Source organism: Orbicella franksi, chromosome 5, assembly GCF_964199315.1.
Source record: "Orbicella franksi chromosome 5, jaOrbFran1.1, whole genome shotgun sequence".
Taxonomy (NCBI): domain Eukaryota; kingdom Metazoa; phylum Cnidaria; class Anthozoa; order Scleractinia; family Merulinidae; genus Orbicella; species Orbicella franksi.
This window is the reverse complement of record NC_138149.1, coordinates 16,435,110-16,449,185: the sequence shown is the minus strand read 5'-3', so window position 1 is coordinate 16,449,185 and position 14,076 is coordinate 16,435,110. Positions and strand designations below refer to the sequence as shown.

The 14,076-nt window shown below is 39.8% G+C and overlaps 1 protein-coding gene across 1 annotated transcript; it reads left to right on the top strand.

The window, feature by feature from the left end:
• The first annotated feature begins 28 nt into the window (after positions 1-28).
• LOC145486406 (uncharacterized) lies at positions 29-13,154 on the top strand. The gene is made up of 8 exons (XM_081465061.1): positions 29-553; positions 2,478-2,797; positions 3,782-4,032; positions 6,155-6,462; positions 7,437-7,564; positions 8,691-8,859; positions 9,345-9,487; positions 10,395-13,154. The coding sequence occupies exons 1-8, from the start codon at positions 174-176 to the stop codon at positions 10,952-10,954; spliced, it is 2,259 nt and encodes a 752-aa protein (XP_081321187.1). The 5' UTR covers positions 29-173; the 3' UTR covers positions 10,955-13,154.
• Positions 13,155-14,076: the final 922 nt, after the last annotated feature.

Here is a 14,076-nt window from a genome sequence, read left to right as displayed (position 1 = left end):
TGACACAAGGGGTATCATATCACGCCCCTTCTCGATCTTCTTCGTCACCCTGGACATGGAATAATGCTTCTAAAAATGTGCTCCTCTTTAAATCGTATGCAAAATTCCTCCCATTGCTGGAGGAAATCATCTCTCTTATCAAATTTTGAAATCACTGTACAACTCAGATTAATATGTGGTTTGATTTTGCGAAGAGATTATTGTTCTTCTTCGTAGTTCATTTCGCTGTCACGGAATGTCAACTTCCCAACCTGCAACCGGGAGATTTTGCACCATCGTTTGCTCTGCAAACGTTAAATGGCAGGATTGTTTACAAGAAAAGTAATACAAGTTCTAAAACGCCAAGACACCCTGTCATATTTCATCTGTTCACAAGACGCTCGGCTTTCTTGGAGGCGTTGTGGACCAGTGACACCTCGCTCCAGGAGTTCATTGAGCTTTCACCGAGGAACACACACTATGTGTTTATGTCATCGTCCGATTCTAATTCCATGGGGGAAGTGTTATGGTTGAGAAAACGTCTTTATGAAGCTATTGAGAATTATTTTAAGAGGTGAGTGACTAGGTGTCTGGCTATTTCGCTACAGTTGTACAAAGAGGTCAGTTCGATCGTGGTTCCCGGGAGAGCTTAAGTACTCTTTAGAAGCGGGGGGGTGTCAATGTTGAACCCTAACAACTATGGAATGCCTTATGTCCACCGAGTACGATCAAAATAGAAGACTCAATTTTCTTGCGGCCTTTGCACCTCTGTGCAATGAGGACCAATGACAATGTTCGTAAATTCTGATGGTGATGATGACAGTTCATGGTATTTACTTTGTTTAGTTAGGCAATAATTGTATTCCCTGTGGTAGTGTCCATGCACTATGCAATAACACAGTTTTGTTTTCCAAGACTGTCAATGGGAACACTGAGATAAATGCCACTGTGCAACCTTGAGTGTAACACAACAGTCTTGGAAAATTGCATAGAACAATGGCTAGATACCGGTACTTAAACCACCAAGGTCACCAGCCTTGTTAGCTATAATCAGGCGGTAACGGTAAAGAATCCAATCTTATCACCATTACTCTGAATCCCATGCATTGTTGACCAATGTGTTGGTGGCCGACAGTTGACCGACAGTCAGCCAACTGTCGACTGACTGTTGGCTGACATGTTGGCCACTGCATCAGTGGTGGTGGTGACTTATTTGGGCCTTATTTAACTATTGCAATGCTGATGGCCGATGTGTCGGTAGTGTATCAGCCAACGCATCGGTATTGTGTTGGTAGTGTGTCGACCGACATGTTGGCCGGTGCATTAGTGGGATCGGATTCTTTACCTTTACCAATCAGGTGATTTTGCAGAAGCTTGAGCAGGGCCTGAGAGCTGGGTAATTAATTATCCTGCTGAAGACAATAATTGTTGTTTTATTATTCAACAAATTGTCAGCTAGTATATGGCAATATACATCTAAAATTGTATTTGACAGTGATTTGTGCTAATATTAAAGACAATGTTTCAAACAACTGAGTACTGGTAAGATGTCTTTGCCAAAGAACTTTGGCCTGCATCAGTTTTAAAAGGGCTGACTGACAATGGCTTCTTTATAATTTTGTGTGTGAGTATGCAAGCCTAATGTAACAGACAACTGCTATGTAATAAGACAAATGCATGACAGATGAATATGACTATTGTCCATCCCTGACTGCAATTTACCATTTTTTGTTTAAACTACATGGTTATACAGTGGACTCTCTGACTAAGGTGTCCAGATTACTCTAGCTGTCCAGTTTAGACTAAGCTGTCCATGTAAAAGAAAGTTTGACTACAGAGGAATGGGTGAAATCAGCCAGGATGAGTAAGACAGGACAGACAGTCATACCTGTTTTAAGGTCCAAATGTCTGCCTTACAGTGGTCAGAGTGCTGTGCACTTTGAGAGAATTGACTGTTAAGCTTAACAACATGTTGGATGATACAAATACATGTATACAATATTTGTGTCTGATCTTACGGATTAGACACAAATATTGCACTGGACTTGTGAAATGGATATATGCATTGTAATTTGGATTATTTTGAAGCTTAAAAACAATGTCATGATGTACGTGTAATCAATCAAAATTACTGAATGCTTATTCACTGTTGGGGTTTACTAAAGATTGACGTTTCAGTGGATCCATTCCTGAGTTTTGCAGTTTAGAAAGTCCTCAGTGTTCTTTAGCCTTGTACAGTGAACTATCATAAATTTGCTACAGAAACAGAAACTACTAGTTAGTGTGTAATGTTGTCTGCTAATTAGTATTAGTGCGTGTTATACAAAAACAAAGACTAGAAAACAAAAGAATTACTAACTATGTATAGGGGTATAGTAGGAACTAATACGAAGTTGTGGCATGTTCCACTATCTAATGTACAGGTTAAGTAAAACCACTCTATCCTCCTTTACAGATATTAATAATAGTATATTTCTTTTTAACCATTGCTTTTTTAGGAAGTCAAGTTTCCTGCTACAACAGAATTTAAAAAGAACTTGCCTGCAATACTACACAAACAGTGGATATCACAATAACTCAAACCATATTGGGTATTTGGAAAGAGAACCCTTTTATAAACTGTCACAACTTAGGAAACATCGTACAAGAAGAACTAAAAATAAATGCAAGAGTTGGGTTGAGTTATGGAAGGACAGGCTTCATTTTGTCAGCTTGCCATTGTATGATTTTGGGAACTGGATTCCATATTCATTAATGCACTGGCCTTGCTTTGGTTCAGGTTGTGCACTAGCTCAAGTCGTAGTCAAGTCAACAGAAGGTACTACACAGGGCCATAGCTAATAACAGGCAAACTTGAGCAATTGTGTCAGGCCCTGCCCACACTACCCCAGATGAATTTAAAAACAGAGCTTTATTTCTCTAGTTAGGCCTACTGTCCACTCTAATCTACCATGAAAATGGAGCTTTTGACGAATTTTAAAATGCCAGCTTTTGTGTTTTAGTGTAGACAGAAAATCATCAGGTTGCTGTAATCATGATATTTCGCTGCCCAAGTTTTATTTGAGTACAAATCCAAAATGACTGGTGATTGTTGCGTTTCCAAATATCTCCGACGTAGACTGTGGACAGAAAACATTTGATGCGTTTTCAGAGTGAAAAAGCAATTTCAAATTCCTCCAACATAGTGAGGACTCAGCCTCAGTAAAAATTTGAATGCATTTATTTAATTTGTATGTCATGTGAGGCATTGCCCTCTAAGTAGAACAAAGTACAAAAAAACAACGACAACAATATGAAAACCTTGGAAGCAATAGACTACCAAAGCAAAATTCAAATTTTTCATTTCATAATTAATGCTGTATTCACACTGGGTAACAGTATGCATTACACACTATTACAATGTACAGGACATAACTCCTCCTAAAGCAGATGGAGAGCTGTCATACAAAAGTAATGTTTCTCACACACTGCTGGGAGCCATGCCAAGCCGAACCATGCTACCTGATCTTTATTAAGATAACAATATAAATGTCTTACAATGTAAATAATTAACACATTAATTATATCATTGCAAACCTGTGGTGATACTGTTAAATCTGGAGTGTCACAATAGGGATATGTGATATCCAGGTAGGGATAAGAAACTTTATCCTGTTTGAATGGTCCTGGCATTAAGCCACTTTCAATAACCAGGATTGGCCATTGAGCAGAGTTCATCAGTAGCTAGGTATAATAAATTTGAGTGAAGTCAGCAGTATTACAGAGGTTTGATAACCTACACGTATGGTATTTTCTTTTTCAGGTGAAGTGATGCTAGTAGCTCCGAGACTGGATGCAAGATACGACTGGCTGCCATCACCACATGGTCTGGTTCGCAAACATACTCACTTTCAAATTGTTTACTATGGAAATGCTTGTGAATTGAAATCAGAGTGGGAAAAAAGCAGTCAGAGTAATGGTGATAAGAAGACAGAAAACTCACACAAGAGAAAAGCCAGTGAAGGACGCATTGCACTGGTGTCTCCTGGTGGAGACTGTTCTTTCTTTACCAAGGTAACTGGATTATGATGAACATGCAAGCTGCAGCAATCTAATAACCAGTACTGGCATATTTGTCTGTTGGATTTCAGAATAAGGTGTTTGCATGGCCTGCCTGAGGGTGGGGGTGGGGATACTCTTATACTATATGGGTATGTGCTGCTGTAAAGGGTATGGTTTTCAGGCAGATCACACTGGGAATCAGACAGTTTTGGTTAAGGTAAAATTTACTGAGAAAGTGGCCAGTGGATAAATAATTTAGTCTACAACAAGGCTCTTTACCCAGGGTTCTATAATAGAAATTGAGTAGCCTGCAGACAGGCTCCCAGTTGGGTTTATGGGTCTAGTGCGAGCTAGCCAAGTGTGGTCTAAGGTGAGCGGGAGAGTCGAGAGCAGAATGGTGATGATGGGGAGCACTTGGGAGCCTGGAGACATTCTATTGATGCTGTGCCGTTCCATGATACCAGCTCCTGGTATCAAGATCTGATTGGTTGAATCGATTACTGTTGACAGCTTTGAGATAAATATTTGGCAGATCTTGACAACGGCTTGTAAATCTTGATCCATCACAAGGGTGTACACACCAAGAGAAGCTTGTGCCAAGCCGCAGAATGTCTTACATTCTCACATGTGTACGAGTTGCGCTAGCAACTACAGATGTACAGAGTATTTTAGAAATGCCAGCAACTGATGAGATCCACATGGAGGATCGAAACCATCATGTCTTGCCTGAACTAAGCCAAACAATGGTATATATTATACAACACGCAAAACAGTCAACAGACTTGCACATGTGTCATGTCATGTGTCATGTGTCATGTGTCATGTGTAGATACATGCAAGATACATATTCATCATGTGGTGCCAGAACAACCAAAAGGAGGAATAAACCTAGTATACATCGAGTTTGAGAAACATAAGCTCAATCAGATAGATGCAAGAAACATAAGAATGTCTCTAGATAAATGTATACCTTTCTTGAAGTAAAGCTACAGCGTCGCTGAAGAAAAACGTGCAAGGACAAATGTGATATCCGTGATAAGAATGAACATACTGTACTTGCAACAGTTCTAATCAAACAGCTGGGCTCAGCTTCATAATATAGAATGCAAGTAAGTAACATGTTCACTGTAAATTTCACATTTTGTCCCTCGAAAGCAAATACTTGGAGACTTGAAAACATCATGTACCTTGCATTAGAAATGAGCCTAAACAATACATAAACACATTGGAAATTACAAAGGAGTCAAACTTGGCGAAGCAACATGCAGATAACAGCAGAAACCATGCAGACCTATGGCCTCTCAGAATTTTCCATAGCACGGTCTAACAGCTCAACTCTTCTTAAAATTTTTCCGTATAACTCAACATTAAGTGCCCTTCATAAACACGTGTGAAGCAAAAAAAAAAGTCAAGAGACCGAACAGACAACGGCAAATGTAAAAATGAATCGCCGGAGTTGTGTAAGCTTGTCATCCCCATTTTACACTGTTTTTAAACCATTAAAAACAAAAACCACTGGCACTCTTATTCCTTCAGGCAAATTTAATGACTTTTTGTAGAAACGGCAAATACGCTCCCGTTCGCTTTGCATTTTCCCGTTCTGCAAAACCCACGTGCAGTAGAATGTTATCAAAAGCCGATACATCAGTGCGGGGAAAAAGCATCAGTTTTGACAGGTATAATTACCTTCTTGACTGATTTGTAACAGGGTAATCACCAATGAGTGGAACAGCGAATCAAAAACAATGTGTACAGGCTCTCCTGCTCCTACTCACTTTACTCGCGGAATTTTTTTTCATACTTAATGGCTCGTTTTGCTTGCTGGATTTTTTTCCGCCCTCACTGGGAGCCTGTTTGCAGGCTAGAAATTGAGACTTGTAAGTGACTTTGTAAGATATTAGTTCAGTTAGCATGTGTTGGACTATGATTGTGATAAAGTTTCTACATGGAAATTAGCTAGTCTGGGATAGGGTAGGGGCTTTTTGGTGCCTTGTCCAGAATAGGGCTGTAAAATCAAGCTGATCATGGTCTAATATAGGGTAAGGGTTTCAGTGTTGCGGTGGCACACCCCTACCAAAAGATTTACCTGGCCATGTACAGTTGTATTTATAAAATTCTACTTTTCTCTGAACAGATCAAACATATGAGCAAGGCAGGAATTTATGCAGTTATTATATATTCTGAGGAAGGTGAGCCTATCAAGGAACTGACTTGTGACAGTCATCATTGCTTCACACCTCTTCACATATCAGCATCAGTGATTTCACACAAAGATGGCATGCACATCAAACACTTGTTGAGTGCTAGAATGAAGCTGTATGTTTCCTACCAGTTTACTCCTCAGGAAAATTATTTTCTTGGTATCGATGGTCAGGGAAAACTAGCAGAAGTAGGCCTATTTCTATTCCCTTCAATGAAGTTCATGGCCTATGAGGCAAAGTGGTGAGTTTTCCTTCAGTTTTGTATTTCATCACAAAAATGTGACTTCATTATGATAATAATAAGAGCATTTCTATACTGCTGATCCACTTGCTTCCTGTGGTGCTTTAAAAAGGAAAATGAGAAATGAAATGGCAAACTGTTCCTTAGTGATACAGAACACTCTGATTGGTTCCCTATGTACTTCAAAGTTTGCAAATAGACTGAAAAGACTGTCTACTCATGAGCTAATTTTCTGCATTTGCTGAAAAAGAAAATACAATAATGACCCAGTTTAAATATATTGCTTTGTTACCATGAAAATATTTTTTTCCTTTATGTCTACCGGACAGTTTGTGTTAAACTTTTGCAAAGTTACTTTCACATGTAAAATGCATATTTGTTTGCCAGGAATAGGTGCATTACTTTATCAGCATTCTTACAAAAAAATCTAAGAACTGCACCTATTGGTAAACTGTGGGAAGTGTTGGTTGTAGTCATTTTTTTCTCATTGGTACAGTGAGAACTGCCTTCCTTCCACTACTTGAAGGTGTGTTCATGTCCCTTTTGGAGGCTGGGAGGGATTGCCGAACCTGTTCTATCCATCATGTACCTCACCCTTGGCTTGTTTTATAAACTTGCTTAAAAGAGAACACAATAATGTAACATTCAGGGACCATTCATTTGTTGTCCCATTGCCAAGGGTCCACCATCATATTTATAAGAACGTCCTCTTTGTTGTGAAAACACCAATTAAATTGAAGGCAAATAAAATGCACCAATCACAGATGGTAATGTGTATTCAGTTGACGTCATTACTTGATGAAGAATAACAGTCAGCGCTCAGAATGTAGCAATCTACATCTCAAGAGACTACTTCATGAGACAAACGATATACTTCATTATTATTAAGAACGTCTTCTGACAGGCCTGGCAATCACTACACCTCCACTTTCTTGTCCACATTGTGCATTTAAATTCATGTTTTGTGTTCTTAGGTTTAACTACAAAACAGATCTAATACACAACTTGACTGGCAGTGCAAGAATAATTCATGTGTTTAACCACACTCTGATGAAAGGGGAGACTGGTGCAGTGAAAACTGTTCGCCTTCCACCACTTGAAGGTCAGTACATGGCTCTCTGAAAGCTGGGATGGAAACTTGAGTCAAGACAAGTGATGTGATTTATTTGAATTAAATCATACAAATGACTCAAGAGGTGTGATGGCCAAATGGTTAGTGCACTGGACCCCCTAATCTCGGTTTGAGCTCTGGCTAGGGTCACTGTGCTGTGTTCCTGGACAACAGTCTTTACTCGCCTGTCTCAACCAATTTGTATAAATGGGTACTTTGGAATTTAATGCTTGTGGGGAAGGAGTAATCCTGTAAGGACTATCTAGATGGATGTAACATTACTCCTAGTAGCTTAACTTAGCTTAGCTTGTGGTGTTATGGGCCACTTGGCCAGCTGTAGACAGTGGAGCATCATCAGGATTGATCATACTGATGACTTCTGTTTTGCTTTATCGACTGAACCAAGAGGCAATGTACACTGTGGTAGCATTTTCGTGAGGACATATAATATATAGATTTAGCCAGGCCTTAAGCGGAACTCCTGATTGCAATAATTATCCACAAAGGAAAAAGAGGGTTTGTTTTATCAATTGCGAGCATGTAATTGTTCAACATGTGGTTTCACTATTTTTTCCACTTAAATTTTAACAAACTATACCCAATAAGCATAACCAAGATTGTAGAAATTATGTACACAATATGTAAGAGACTTTCCAAGAGACGATTGTGCAAGGAATATGTTGGAAGAAAAGTCAGCAATGTGCCAGAGGTTAATTTGCGCTGAAATTTTGTCTCTGCATTACTCCCTCAGAGTAATAACCTGACTTGAGCCTGTGATCTAGTTGAAACCCAGTACCCAGTCAGCAGTCACCTGATACTGGTCAGCAGATACCTTGTTTTGACAGCTGTCAATTGACCATAAATGGATGTCCAATATCAGAGATGTACTTATGGTATTTCTCTGTTAGGTATAGGGATTGGCCTGTACAGAGGGACGTATAGACATATACGGACAGCCACATGACAACCCAAATTTTTTAGAACGATGGGTTACCAAATTTTCTAAAATATGAGGCTCTGCTCACATGCCTTTGGCGCACAAGAGCTCCGCTACTATCCCATGTAAGAAGTGGTGAAGATATTAACTTAATTAAGCCTTTTCTTTCTTTTTTTGCAGAGTTGCAGCTGTACAGGAATGTAGAGCTGGACATGTCCTTACACTGCCCCGGTAAAAGTGACTATTCCTGTCCCCACTGGGATCATATTGTCCACTTGACTGTCTGTTGCAACAAACAAAGTCCACTCTGTGGGGAGGAGTTGGGCAGATGGATAACACCATATAGGAGGTGAATAGGCCATTTCCATATTCTTGGTACTGGGCTGGAACTAGCTTGCAACTGAGGCTCCCTGCATAAGCAGGGAGTCTTTTCCAATGCAAATGGGGGTGCTCTTTAGAAAATTTGAATTACATCCTCAAAGGAGACCGATCTGGGTGTGGCTAGAGCTTTATTTGACCTCTGAAATATACCACCTAAAGTGAGTGTACCCTAAGAGATACTTTGACATCTAAATATAGTGTTCACTTGGTTCATCCTGTACACCCTAAGTTACACCAAAATGCTTGATTTACACCCCTGAGAAGACAAGCATCCCCAACCTTTTCATATGGCAGGAACCCCCCCCCCCCCCCCACCCTTCCTGGTGGGCTATCCTATGCTATTGGGAATCCAAGAAGTACCCTGAATATTGACATGTTTCTTGTGTGACAATTGTGAAGTGCTTGTGGTGAGTAGTAATTTCAATTTGTGTTTTTCCTGTCTGTATTGTGCAGGGCAGTGGGACGCTGGTTGACAAACATTACACCGCTGCTACCTCTCTTTACATCTGATTCCTGTACTTTACAAATGAAGCATCCTTTCTGGGAGATGCCGTGGAAACCTTCCCTTGATATCAGGCTTTCTGATCATATTAAATGTAGGTACAATAAAATAGTAAAAACTCAAATTTTCATTCCACATACAGTTTATTACAGTAAAACCTGTGACTATCAATCAATCAATCAATCAATCAATCAATCAATCAATCAATCAATCAATCAATCAGTCAGTCAATCAATCAATCAATATATTTAACGTGGTCGGTACGCTTAGCTAATAAGCTAGTTTACAGGTACGTCACGAAAAAAAAAACAGAAAAAAATTATAAGAGCCTTATGAAGGTATATAAATTTAAATAAATCAAGATTAAGAACTAGCTAATATTAAAATATAAGAATTGACAATGTAGTCACAAGTAATATGTATAAGAAAATATGATCATTAAAAGCAGTAAAAATTGATTAAGGATAGATCCGCTTCGCACTCGGAGTCCCGCGAGATCTAATGGGACTGACCACACTTCTCTAGGTCTTTCCATATTCTTACACTTAAGCTTTCAAAACGAACTCGGCGACTCTCGTGTTTTATTTTGGGATTGTAATTAGTATGATAAGAAGCTTTAAAAAAAGTGGAGGGGGTTCTGAGCCACCTTAAATTTTGGAACTTTCACTGCCTGATGAAAATACTACACTAAAGGGTCCAATAGGTTTTGAAATAGTCATTTGGTAGGGCTTCTTTCACGGAAAGTTGGAACTTATAACAACCTTGAACAACCTTGTTAAACATAACACTTAGTACCACACCAAAGTTTTGAATGGTCACACACTCAGCTTTAATACACTAACTTGTAAGTTACAACCACCTTGTACAGCACAGTTAAGAGAACCACAAGAAATGACTGGTCAATAACTTCCATGAGTGTTTTTCTCCTCAGTAAATCACATTAATAGACACTCTGGTGGTGCAGGGGACGCAAATAGATTAATTTCCTTGTTTTGTTTCAGTTTCAACAAATACATACAGTGGGAGACGTGAAGATCAGTACAATGTTCCTTACAGGATTATCAAGTTATATACAGGTGGTAAATTCGACAAGAACTACAACAAGAAATATCACACGCGCAGAATTACAATCCCGTCAAAGACATCGCAAGTTAAACTTGTAGCCACCATCACCGGTCACGGCAGTGACAATAACGGTTGCGCCGAATTCTGTGTCACGTCACACCACTTTATTGTAAACGGCCATTCAAATGTTCGAGTGTTTAAAAACGCTGCTACAGCCATGGGCTGTGCTAATCGCGTCAGCGATGGTGCCATTCCAAATGAACACGGTACCTGGCTGTACGGTAGGGACGGCTGGTGCTGTGGAATGGATGTAGTGCCGTGGGTAGTGGACATCACAAAACAGATTCATGTTGGAGGTTACTTTAATAAAGTCAAGTACTTTGGTTGGTTCAATGGCTCCGATCCCCACCCTACACGGGATCCAGGGGAGATAGTCATGCGGTCGTATTTGGTGTTTTATAAATCAGTAGAGGACCAGTTTTCTGATGACGTGTAAATGGACGCTGTCGTTGAATATTTATCACAAATTTGCTATCTGTACAGTATTTTTGTGACATTGCAATTTGCTCGATAAAGATTATATTTAGTTACGATTTTTACAATCATATATTTCATGTTATCTCAGTTAACATGTAGCTCACTCTTAAGAAAGGGTTTCGAAAAACTTGAAAGCCTAATTTAACAAAGGGATAAAAAAAAACACAAATGCGGAAAACAGCCGTGTTTATACTGTAAGACAAATGCTTTACCTTATCCTCACTTCTTTAGCGAGCACTAATTTTCGAAATTGGAAAAACATACTGTTGAAATCGCCCAGTACCCGTGAAGATAGAAAACATAGGAGAGATGTTCTTTTCTCATATCTAAATCACCCTGACGGTTCAGGGAAGTCATCTGCCATTTTTCCCTCGAGAGGGTAGTTACAATTGCACATGAGCAGAATAGTATTTGCAGCGAAACACATTTAGACAGTATAACGCATGAGCAGACCATTATTTGGAGGCAGTTTTTAGCAGGTCACGTTTTGGGCTCTCGGCCGATTAAAAGGAAGGAAAAAAGCATCGTTTTTTATGGGCCTTCCAAGTGCAAATTGTTCCAAATGATGATGCTTTTTCGTTTGAACGCTGTATTGTGGACCATGGATGGGGGATTTTATAAGAGGTGATTGGAATTTGGCGACATTTACATGACATTTAATCCCACTTTTTCCGTCAGGTGAAGTCGCGAAAATAGATTCTCGAGAACGTGGTAGAAAGACAGCTTTGCCCAATTTTCGCTAATAACTCGAGTATTGGCAACCTTGGTCAAAGGACGAGGCGAATTTGGAAAGGTTACGTTTCCAGCATTGGAGGGTCTCGAAGGGGTTAACTGTCAACCGTCAAATGGCCAAAAAAGCGGTCAAAAATTCTTACTGTCAACCGTCAAATGAGCGAGCCAATATTTGCCGTTAAATGTCTCAGATATCCATGATTAAGAGTTAAATGATTGCCTTAAGCGGGGTCAAGTTATGCTATTTATAAATGAACGTTTTAATATGTCACAAAAATACATTTATGTGCAAGCCTTTAACTTCTAGTCTCGGGAGCAGGCGATTGATACGTCCGGCGGTGATAATGTTATGTGACTACACTAATTAGACACATAGTTGAAGACAAAGGCCTAATTTTTATGCACGGTGTATTTTTAACGGTCAACCGTTAAATGGACGGGGATCCCCCTCCCCCCGCCCCCCACAAATTGAGACCCTCGCATTAGCCCTTGTTGCTTGCTTACTGCGCATTATGCCTAGTGGCAAGTAGAGTAGCAAGCAAGGTCCTCCGCTGTCTTTCTTTCCGCAGTTTCTCGCTGGTACCTAACTGTCGTTCGGGGTCTTAAAGCTTCCATTTTCCTGCCAGTTGTTTCCTTGCGATTCACACCGTCACGAAAAGGCCCTAGAAGGCTATCACATACGATTACTGTTGATTCCTCTGTTGCTTTTTCCACGCGGATTTGTTAAGCTTGGGGTTGTTAGTCTTCGCGAGCAAAAAGGACCCCTCAGTATTTGCAATGCTGATTGCATGTGGGGAAAGCACAGTAGTATAGTCTGATTACTTTGGGCCTGTTTTAGTAATAGTCAATGACGTAACACAAAAAACATGACAAGTGGGTGAGTCAGTTCGCAATAAATTTGAGGAGGAATAAATTGCGTCTGAACCTGAAATTGGTCAACCCTAGCTGTTTGGTTGTAACCAATCTATCTTGTTTTCAAATTAAAATGGAGTAAGCCTTGAAGCTTTAAAAACAGTTTTTCACTCAAGATTCCCTTTAAAGTTTGATCAATTTTCACCATTTGGATTGTTTTTCATGTCGTCAGTTACGCGGTTCAAAGTAAGCTGAAGGTTTCAACTTTCACACCTTTTTCGTTATGTATTCGTCGTATATTTTACGTGAAAACGACTCGAGAAAGTGATGGAAATTAGCGTGTACCGCAACCCTGACAAATGGTCCATTACATGGGTTCCCAAGCTTGAGCTCAAGATATAGATATATATATGCACAATATATTTGCACAAGTACGAGGGCCGTACTGGTACAATAACAGACCCAAGGTCAAGACAGAACGGACTAAGCGCAGCGAGGTCCGTACAAAAAAGACTCAGGATCGATATCCTCTCCTACGGCACGAAGAAATCTTGGTACTAAGTAAGAGACTTATTACATGACTGTGAGCACGGACTGGAGAGATACCGTACGCTTCAAGCGTGCAATTCTAATGGAGGGCTGACTAAGCGATTACTTACTTCTTACTCTTCTAACAGTTGAAAAAGACAAGGAAATGAAGTTGGAAGAGAAAGGAATTGAACCTTTTCCGTACAAGTTATTCTTTTACAAAAGTAAGCCTTTAAACTACGGAAAGCTAGTCCAAGAAACCGAGTGCGATCATTCGGAAAATACCCGGTTCAATACTTGTGACTGGAACTGGCAACAGAGCAATGTGATAGGTTGATTTTAGTTACTCGCCCTCTGAACTGACTAAGTCGTGCAATAAGGCTAGATATCGGCTAAGTTCTGATTTTTGCCATTTTTCTGTTTTCCATAAACACGCAAGGAGAAAACATCCAGCCATCTTGACCAAGCAAACTTAGTCAATAAAGGAATGATTATCTGGCATAAAGAAACCTATTTTTGTGGGAGCGAGCGAATAGCAGGGCAAGATAGACCCATCTTACTGGCTCGGGTAGCCAATCACAGTGCCGGATCTGGTTCTTCTTGACAGTTCGGGCGCTAGCCATATAGTAATAAGGATTCCTAACCACAGTTGAATAGAAAACCAGATTGGAAAACAATCAAGACATGACTATAGACTCGGTATTTTAAGTTCGTAACCTCAACGGTTGTCGAGACTTTATTTTTCTGTTATTTCATCGTTTTACAGTGGGAGAATGCTAAATGAATGCCCAGAAAAGGCCCGGTGACTATGTCCTCCCTTTGAACTAATTTCAATTGACTTAAGTAAATATCCAATAAATAGGTTCTTGACAGAAAGAAGCAATCTTGAAGTGCGCACATTACAATCTCAAACAATTATCTGAAACAAAGGACAGAATAAGAAGTTCTAAATCATGTAGAAGTCGTAAA

Excerpts from the sequence above, each read along its gene's own strand:
- LOC145486406 (XM_081465061.1), top strand. The coding sequence starts at position 174 with ATGTGGTTTGATTTTGCGAAGAGATTATTGTTCTTCTTCGTAGTTCAT. Across the intron at positions 2,798-3,781 it reads CGTAGTCAAGTCAACAGAAG|GTGAAGTGATGCTAGTAGCT; the intron begins GTACTACACAGG and ends TTTCTTTTTCAG. Across the intron at positions 4,033-6,154 it reads ACTGTTCTTTCTTTACCAAG|ATCAAACATATGAGCAAGGC; the intron begins GTAACTGGATTA and ends TTCTCTGAACAG.